This window comes from Babylonia areolata, chromosome 20 (genome assembly GCF_041734735.1).
Source record: "Babylonia areolata isolate BAREFJ2019XMU chromosome 20, ASM4173473v1, whole genome shotgun sequence".
In the NCBI taxonomy this organism is placed as follows: domain Eukaryota; kingdom Metazoa; phylum Mollusca; class Gastropoda; order Neogastropoda; family Buccinidae; genus Babylonia; species Babylonia areolata.
Window position 1 is genome coordinate 50542741 of NC_134895.1, and position 10000 is coordinate 50552740.

General features: G+C 43.1%; 1 protein-coding gene across 1 annotated transcript in view; it reads left to right on the forward strand.

The window, feature by feature from the left end:
• LOC143294647 (acetylcholinesterase-like) overlaps nucleotides 1–10000 on the forward strand; it is a 204373-nt gene that overhangs the window by 184625 nt on the left and 9748 nt on the right. The window contains exon 7 of the mRNA XM_076606024.1: nucleotides 8028–8172. Coding sequence (XP_076462139.1) covers nucleotides 8028–8172 — 145 coding nt within the window. The remainder of the gene's footprint in view (nucleotides 1–8027; nucleotides 8173–10000) is intronic.

A 10000-nucleotide genomic window follows, 5' to 3' on the forward strand; every position in this document is an offset into this window, starting at 1 on the left:
TGGCTCTTAGTGCTGCAGCCTTGTGGGCTAGTTGGCCTCTGGGAACCATCCCAACGCCGACTGTCCTGAAACCCTCTTGACCGAGAGAGTGGGGATGTACTTGGGCAAGACACTCTCCACTATAATCAAATTCTAGCCCAAATAATCGGAACAGCAGTTGCCTCCTCTGCTGTTCTGATGGTGATAGTCGGACACGACTGACTATCATATAGTTGAGTTCTAGCGGGGTAGTAGTTGAGTTCTAGTGTGGTAGTAGTTGAGTTCTAGCGGGGTAGTAGTTGAGTTCTAGTCGGGTAGTAGTTGAGTTCTAGTCGGGTAGTAGTTGAGTTCTAGTCGGGTAGTAGGTGAGTTCTAGTTCCAGTGGGGTAGTAGTAGAGTTCTAGTGTGGTAGTAGTTGAGTTCTAGCGGGGTAGTAGTTGAGTTCTAGTCGGGTAGTAGTTGAGTTCTAGCGGGGTAGTAGTTGAGTTCTAGCGGGGTAGTAGTTGAGTTCTAGTGGGGTAGTAGTTGAGTTCTAGCGGGGTAGTAGTTGAGTTCTAGCGGGGTAGTAGTTGAGTTCTAGCGGGGTAGTGGTTGAATTCTAGCGGGGTAGTAGTTGAGTTCTAGTCGGGTAGTAGTAGAGTTCTAGTGGTGTAGTAGTTGAGTTCTAGTGGGGTAGTAGTAGAGTTCTAGTGGGGTAGTAGTTGAGTTCTAGCGGGGTAGTAGTTGAGTTCTAGTGGGGTAGTAGTTGAGTTCTAGTGGGGTAGTAGTTGAGTTCTAGTGTGGTAGTAGTTGAGTTCTAGTGGGGTAGTAGTTGAGTTCTAGTGGGGTAGTGGTTGAATTCTAGCGGGGTAGTAGTTGAGTTCTAGCGGGGTTGTAGTTGAGTTCTAGTTCTAGCGGTGTAGTAGTAGAGTTCTAGTGGTGTAGTAGTTGAGTTCTAGCGGGGTAGTAGTTGAGTTCTAGTGGGGTAGTAGTTGAGTTCTAGCGGGGTAGTAGTTGAGTTCTAGCGGGGTAGTAGTTGAGTTCTAGTGGGGTAGTAGTTGAGTTCTAGTGGGGTAGTAGTTGAGTTCTAGCGGTGTAGTAGTAGAGTTCTAGCGGTGTAGTGGTTGAGTTCTAGCGGGGTAGTAGTTGAGTTCTAGCGGGGTAGTAGTTGAGTTCTAGTGGGGTAGTGGTTGAGTTCTAGCGGGGTAATGGTTGAGTTCTAGTGGGGTAGTAGTTGAGTTCTAGCGGGGTTGTAGTTGAGTTCTAGTTCTAGCGGTGTAGGTAGTTGAGTTCTAGCGGGGTTGTAGTTGAGTTCTAGTTCTAGCGGTGTGGTAGTTGAGTTCTAGCGGTGTAGTAGTTGAGTTCTAGCGGGAAGTAGTTGAGTTCTAGCGGGGTTGTTTGTAGTTGAGTTCTAGTGGTGTAGTAGTTGAGTTCTAGCGGGGTTGTAGTTGAGTTCTAGCGGGATAGTAGTTGAGTTCTAGTGTGGTAGTAGTTGAGTTCTAATGGGGTAGTGGTTGAGTTCTAGCGGGGTAGTGGTTGAGTTCTAGCGGGGTAGTAGTTGAGTTCTAGTAGGGTAGTAGTTGAGTTCTAGTGGGGTAGTAGTTGAGTTCTAGCGGTGTAGTAGTTGAGTTCTAGTAGGGTAGTAGTTGAGTTCTAGTAGGGTAGTAGTTGAGTTCTAGTGGGGTAGTAGTTGAGTTCTAGCGGTGTAGTAGTAGAGTTCTAGCGGTGTAGTGGTTGAGTTCTAGCGGGGTAGTAGTTGAGTTCTAGCGGGGTAGTAGTTGAGTTCTAGTGGGGTAGTGGTTGAGTTCTAGCGGGGTAGTGGTTGAGTTCTAGTGGGGTAGTAGTTGAGTTCTAGCGGGGTTGTAGTTGAGTTCTAGTTCTAGCGGTGTAGGTAGTTGAGTTCTAGTGTGGTAGTAGTTGAGTTCTAGCGGGGTAGTAGTTGAGTTCTAGTAGGGTAGTAGTTGAGTTCTAGTGTGGTAGTAGTTGAGTTCTAATGGGGTAGTGGTTGAGTTCTAGCGGGGTAGTAGTTGAGTTCTAGTGGGGTTGTTTGTAGTTGAGTTCTAGTGTGGTAGTAGTTGAGTTCTAGTGTGGTAGTAGTTGAGTTCTAGCGGGGTAGTGGTTGAGTTCTAGTGTGGTAGTAGTTGAGTTCTAGTGTGGTAGTAGTTGAGTTCTAGCGGGGTAGTAGTTGAGTTCTAGTGGGGTAGTAGTTGAGTTCTAGTGGGGTAGTAGTTGAGTTCTAGCGGGGTAGTAGTTGAGTTCTAGTGTGGTAGTAGTTGAGTTCTAGTAGGGTAGTAGTTGAGTTCTAGTGTGGTAGTAGTTGAGTTCTAGCGGGGTAGTAGTTGAGTTCTAGTAGGGTAGTAGTTGAGTTCTAGTGTGGTAGTAGTTGAGTTCTAGTGTGGTAGTAGTTGAGTTCTAGCGGGGTAGTGGTTGAGTTCCAGTGGGGTAGTGGTTGAGTTCTAGCGGGGTAGTGGTTGAGTTCCAGTGGGGTAGTGGTTGAGTTCTAGCGGGGTAGTGGTTGAGTTCTAGTGTGGTAGTAGTTGAGTTCCAGTAGGGTAGTAGTTGAGTTCCAGTAGGGTAGTAGTTGAGTTCTAGCGGGGTTGTAGTTGAGTTCTAGTTCCAGTGGGGTAGTAGTTGAGTTCTAGCCGGGTAGTAGTTGAGTTTTAGTGTGGTAGTAGTTGAGTTCTAGTGGGGTTGTTTGTAGTTGAGTTCTAGCGGGGAAGTAGTTGAGTTCTAGTGGGGTTGTTTGTAGTTGAGTTCTAGCGGGGAAGTAGTTGAGTTCTAGCGGGGTAGTAGTTGAGTTCTAGCGGGGTAGTAGTTGAGTTCTAGTGGGGAAGTAGTTGAGTTCTAGTGTGGTAGTAGTTGAGTTCTAGTGGGTTGTTTGTAGTTGAGTTCTAGCGGGGAAGTAGTTGAGTTCTAGCGGGGTAGTAGTTGAGTTCTAGTGGGGTAGTAGTTGAGTTCTAGCGGGGTAGTAGTTGAGTTCTAGCGGGGTAGTAGTTGAGTTCTAGTCGGGTAGTAGTTGAGTTCTAGTGGGGTAGTAGTTGAGTTCTAGTGGGGTAGTAGTTGAGTTCTAGTGGGGTAGTAGTTGAGTTCTAGTGGGGTAGTAGTTGAGTTCTAGTGTGGTGCTAGTTGGTTGATGAGTTATTTAGCAGAGGTAGTGGACTGTTCCAGAGGGAGAATGTATTCATTCTCTAAACAGCAGTATATCGTCATCAGTTCCACTGGGAATCTGTTCTCAGCAGGGCAGCAGAGAGCTGATATCTATCTTCATACATTGATTCCAGTAGGGATATGAGCAGCAATATATATTACTTCTAGCCTTTTCTCCTCTCCTTTTCCTCCTATTCCATGGATATCATCATCATTCTAGCCGGCATACTATTCATTTTAAACTGTACCATAACATATTCATCATTCTACTTCCTCCTCCTTTCTAGTTCATTCATAGCGGAAGTGTCAGAGCTCTATCCCCCATATGTTTCATATATACATTGACATTTCATCACCATCCAGTCACTCTCCTCGTCTCTTCCTCCTATATATCATCATACAATCTCTATATGGGTAACATCATCATTCTAGCAGGTATTCTTCATTCTAGCGATCATATTATTCTCATCAATCATATACTTCTCCTTCTCCTCTATGTCTCATATACTTAATTCAGCGGTTATAAAAATTTCATCCTCTACATACAGCGTAGTACCTTTTCTCCTCTCCTTATAGTTCATTCTAGGTCACATATTCATTCTAGCGGCAGCAGCAGCAGAGTTTTCTTAGCGTGATAAGGGTTGGAGCCCGGGAAACTCCAGTTCTAGTGGACAGAGTTGGTTCAGCCCCAGAAATGTAGTGTTGGAGATTTTAGCAAAGTCAGTTTCACCCCTTCTACTGGTTGTTGTGTTAAGCAATGGTTAGTTTGGTGTTTACGGGGAAGTTGAGTCTATTTGGGATTGTTTTTTTCTTTGTGGTTAATGGTTGTTCTGCGGGGAATAGGGTTTGGTTCTAGTGGGAGTAGTTTGAGTTCTACAGCGCACCCATTTTAGTATTTCGCGTGTAGTTATGTTTTTTTCTATCGGTGAATTATTCTTAGTAAGCAGGTAATTAGTTCGTGGTTCTTTTGTGGCGCTAGTATGCTGAGATCTCGGTTTATCGTTAGAATCTAGCGGTGTAGTGGTTGAGTTCTAGCGGGGTAGTAGTTGAGTTCTAGCGGGGTAGTAGTTGAGTTCTAGTGGGGTAGTAGTTGAGTTCTAGCGGGGTAGTAGTTGAGTTCTAGTGGGGTAGTAGTTGAGTTCTAGCGGGGTTGTAGTTGAGTTCTAGTTCTAGCGGTGTAGGTAGTTGAGTTCTAGCGGGGTTGTAGTTGAGTTCTAGTTCTAGCGGTGTGGTAGTTGAGTTCTAGCGGTGTAGTAGTTGAGTTCTAGCGGGAAGTAGTTGAGTTCTAGCGGGGTTGTTTGTAGTTGAGTTCTAGCGGGATAGTAGTTGAGTTCTAGTGGGGTAGTGGTTGAATTCTAGCGGGGTAGTAGTAGAGTTCTAGCGGGGTTGTTTGTAGTTGAGTTCTAGTGGGGTAGTAGTTGAGTTCTAGCGGGGTTGTAGTTGAGTTCTAGTTCTAGCGGGGTAGTAGTTGAGTTCTAGTGGGGTAGTAGTTGAGTTCTAGTGGGGTTGTTTGTAGTTGAGTTCTAGCGGTGTAGTAGTTGAGTTCTAGTGGGGTAGTAGTTGAGTTCTAGTGGGGTAGTAGTTGAGTTCTAGTGGGGTAGTAGTTGAGTTCTAGCGGGGTAGTAGTTGAGTTCTAGCGGGGTAGTAGTTGAGTTCTAGCGGGGTAGTAGTTGAGTTCTAGTGGGGTTGTTTGTAGTTGAGTTCTAGTGGTGTAGTAGTTGAGTTCTAGCGGTGTGGTAGTTGAGTTCTAGTTCTAGCGGTGTAGTAGTTGAGTTCTAGTGGGGAAGTAGTTGAGTTCTAGTTGGAAATGATCCTCAGTTGTTGTTGATGAGTATATTTATCAATTCAGAGGAATGGGACTGTACCTGAGAGGGAGATCATTGTCACCATCATCAATATCACCATCATCATCATTACCATCATCATCATCAGCAGCAGCAGCATACCTATCATCACCATCATCTTCATCACCATTATCATCGCCATCATCATCAGCAGCAGCATCAGCATCATCATCATCATCATCACCATTGTCATCTTCATTACCGTCATCATCACCACCATCATCATCATCATTACCACCATCGTCATCATCACCACCATCATCATCATCATTACCACCATCGTCATCTTCATCACCATCATCATCATCAGCAGCAGCATCATCATCATCATCATCATCACCATCATAATCACCTTCTTCCTCCTCCTCCTCCTCCTCCTCATCATCATCATCATCATCATCATCATCATCATCATCACCAGCACCAGCAGCAGCATACCTATCACCACCATCATCATTATCACCACCATCATCACCATCACCATCATCATCACCATCATCATCATCACCATCATAATCACCTTCCTCCTCCTCCTCCTCCTCCTCATCATCATCATCACCATCATCATCACCATCATCATCATCATCATCAGCAGCAGCAGCAGCATACCTATTTTCACATTAGCGTGATAAGGGCTGGGGAGGACTCGGGGAAACTCCAGTCATGCGTGGAAATCAGGAGGAATCTGCCGTTAACAGACAAAAAAAAAACCCAAAAAAAACAGCCAGTGCTCTGGAGAAATCAACAAACAAACACCCCCCTTCCCTTCCCTCCCCTTCCCCCCCTCCACCCCCTGGTGTTAGGTTAAAGCAATGTTTATTGGCTGCTTATCGGGACGAAGATTGCGTCATATTTGTATTCCTTTTTTTTTCTTCTTTTTTTTTTATCACAATAGGTTTCTCTGCGTGAAATTCAGGCTGCTCTCCCCAGGGAGAGACCGTCGCTATACTACAGCGCCACCCATTTTTTTTGTATTTTCCTGCGTGTAGTTTTATTTGTTTTTCCTATCGAAGTGAATTTTTCTTAAGAATTTTGCCAGGAACAACCCTTTTGTTGCCGTGGGTTCTGTTACGTGCGCCAAGTGCATGCTGCACACGGGACCTCGGTTTATCGTCTCATCCGAATGACTAGCGCCCAGACCACCACTCAAGGTCTAGTGGAGGGGGAGAAAATATCGGCGGCTGAGCCGTGATTGGAACCAGCGCGCTCAGATTCTATCGCTTCCGAGGCGGACGCGTTACCTCTAGGCCATCACTCCACTCGAAGGGCCACGTCACTCACTCAGTTATTTCTCTCTCGTTTCCTCTCTCCATGAAAGTACATTAACTTTATTATCGTGCCTGCAAGAGGTATCAGAGGAGATAAGGACGTGCACAGCCATGTTCTGTTGTCTTCTGTGTCCATCAAAGATTGAGCATTCGAAACAACAGAAAACGACAGACAATCCATCACCGGTTTGTCTATCTATCTATCTATCTATCTATCTATCTCTCTATCTGTCTGTCTATCTGTCTATCTACATGTGTTTTTTTTTGTGGGTTTTTTTGTTTTGTTTTGTTTTTTTGTTTTTTTTTTAGCAGATGATAACCATTGCGTTGTTGTTCGAAATATAAGTTGATCTTGGGAAACAGAAAACCCAAAAAGTCTCCACGGTGTTGTATCCAGGCTTCAGCTTAGAGGGTGGTGCAGGAACAACAATTTCCGTTAACCAAAAAACGAATGGGCCAAATACGAAGAAGAAGAAAAATACAGATAATAAGTGGCAGAAAGTGGATGGACGATGATGCGGGGGAAAGGAGGTGCCCACCAGCCAGTCATAACTTATTTCGAGAATGTATGTTTCAGGTATTGAATGGGTTTTTTTCCCCCTTTTTTTTCTTTTTCTTTTTGTTGTTATTTGTTTGTTTGGGGGGTTTTGGTTGTTGTTTTTTTCTCTTTATTTCTTTATTTTTTTAATTTTTTAGGAGGTGGCGGGGAGGGTGTATCGGGGAGGGGGGGGGGGGGGGTTGCATTGGATGCTGTCTCTGGACCTTGCAATTGGAATGAACTTCCTCTTTCGCTTCGTCAAGTCTCCACACTCAGCTCTTTCAAGTCTGGCCTTAAAACCCACCTCTTCCCAAAATAGCCTCCCTTGCCTGCCTCTTCCTTGTCTTTAGTTTCTACAGTTTTAGAGTTATGCATGCGTGTGAATGACTGATGTGAAAGCGCTTTGATTTGTCTCTGCACAAGATTCAGCGCTATATAAATACCATTATTATTATTATTATTATTAAATATACATTTTTGCGAGACCTTGATCAGAGACGAACTGACTATCAATGCTAAAACTATTATGACAGATTTTCTGATGACATGACTTTTGCATAAATCGCCCAAGCAGGAGGCGTGACAGTCATCTTCCAATTGATTTTTGACAGACATGTGTGAAAAGTGTGTTCGAATCAATAATGACAGTGGCAGAGTGGTTAAGACGTTTATCAGCCAGTACTGCGTTCGATTCCTACTGTCGCCCTTTCTTCCAGGGATGACTGAAAAATCAAACTGAGCGTATAGTCGTTTCGAACGAAACGTCATTTCGATCGCTCACTACGATCAGCTTCGGGTCCACTCTGATTCAAACTCTCGACTGTTGGCCGCCGTTCTTTCTCTGTCTCTGGACCTTGCAGTTGGAATGAACTTCCTCTTTTGCTTCGTCAAGTCTCCACACTCAGCTCTTTCAAGTCTGGCCTTAAAACCCACCTCTTCCCAAAATAGCCTCCCTTCCCTGCCTCTTCGATCCTTGTCTTCAGTTTCTCCAGTTTTAGAGTTACGCATGTGTGTGAATGACTGATGCGAAAGCGCTTTGATTTGTCTATGCACAAGATTCAGCGCTATATAAATACCATTAGTAGTAGTAGTAGTATAAACCGAGGTCCCGTGTGCAGCACGCACTTTGCGCGCTGATAAACAACACAAAGCAACAAAAGTGCTGTCATCTATTTATTCATATGCTTATCTATTTATTTATTCATCCGTTCATTCATTCATTTATGTATACCAATAAAGTCTAAAACAAGAAATCGTCCCCTTTTTTTTCAGATACCTATTTCTCTGATACCTGCATTCCGACCTGTGGTGGACGGCCATTTTCTTCCAGAGTTACCGGAAGTGCTTGCAACCAAGGGTGACGTCACAGGTCATCACTTCCTGACTGGGGCTACTCTGGATGAGGGACTGATTGCAGGTGTGTTAAAACGTTGTTATTATTATTATTATTATTATTATTATTATTACTATTATTATTATTATTATTATTATTATCATTATGATGATGATGATTATTATTGTTGTTGTTGTTGTTGTTGTTGTCATTATTATTATTATTATTATTAATTATTATTATTATTATTATCATCATCATCATTGTTATTTGATAAATTAATAGAGGAAATGATTCAAGACGAAATAGTGGAGTGGTCCTTACAAATTATTGATCACACACAAATGATCAATAACCTGTTCATGATTAACGAAAATTAACCACCCATATTTATTTTCTCTTTATTGATATTCGTAAGAAATGAGTGCGATGTTCACTTACTGTGAACATGCTCTAAGATACTTGACAGTTTGATATTCCTTAACAGCTTGTGTGAGATCTTAAGAAATGAATGATAATACTCCATGATGATAACCAACCTATGTATAATCCAGCTGCTTGGCTGCCTCTGTCCGTCAGTCTGTCTATACATGTTTTTTTCTGATTTTTTTTCTTTCTTTATACATGTCCATTAAGATGTTGTAAAATGTCAACCTATCAAAATGGAATTTTTGACTCACTTGTGTAAACAAAGTGAGTCTATGTTTTAACCCGGTGTTCGGTTGTCTCTGTGTGTGTGTGTGTGGGTGTGGGTGTGGGTGTCCGTGTGTCTGTGTGTCCGTGGTAAACTTTAACATTGACATTTTCTCTGCAAATACTTTGTCAGTTGACACCAAATTAGGCGTAAAAATAGGAAAAATTCAGTTCTTTCCAGTCATCTTGTTTAAAACAATATTGCACCTCTGGGATGGGCACAAAAAAATAAAAAAAGAAGCCTAATTATATGCAAACTGCATTTACTGTTATATTTATAATTTTTGTATTCTCTAAACTTGGCACTTTGACCTCTTATTCTGACACAACAACAAGAGCAGTCATTATTATCATTTTTTGTTCAAACGGGAATTCTTTCGCTAAGCATGGAATTTTTATTTATTTTGCAAACGTTTTAGTGCAGATAGTAAAAAATGGAAATTACTCTGTAATTAATGCAAGGGGCCTTAATTTATCACAAGTGAGTCTTGAAGGCCTTGCCTCTCTTGTTTTTTAATGTTTTAAAAGAAAGAGGAAATAGTGGAGTGGTGGCCTCGTGGTAACACGTCCGACAAGGAAGCGAGATAATCCGGACATACGGATCTTCTTCTTCTGCGTTCACTCGAATGCACACGAGTGGGCTTTTACGTGTGTGACCGTTTTTACCCCGCCATGTAGGCAGCCATACTCCGTTTTCGGGGGTGTGCATGCTGGGTATGTTCTTGTTTCTATAACCCACCGAACGCTGACATGGGTTACAGGATCTTTAACGTGCGTATTTGATCTTCTGCTTGCATATACACACGAAGGGGGTTCAGGCACTAGCAGGTCTGCACATATGTTGACCTGGGAGATCGTAAAAATCTCCACCCTTTACCCACCAGGCGCCGTCACCGTGATTCGAACCCGGGACCCTCAGATTGACAGTCCAACGCTTTAACCACTCGGCTATTGCGCCCGTCAGGACATACGGATGAGTGGTCGTCTGCGTATTGGTCATCAAGATGAAACGATAAACCGTGGTCCTCTGTGTAGAATTGAACCTGGCGCACGAAGACAAGAATTCGTCCCTGTCATAATTCTGTGGTAAAATCATACTGGATGATGTTTCTTATTTTTTTTGTTAAAGTACCTTCGCAATTGTCCAAGTGAATAATTAACAAGATTTGACTTAAGTGTGTCTCGATCACGTGCAAGTGCGCAGGTACGCACGCATGCA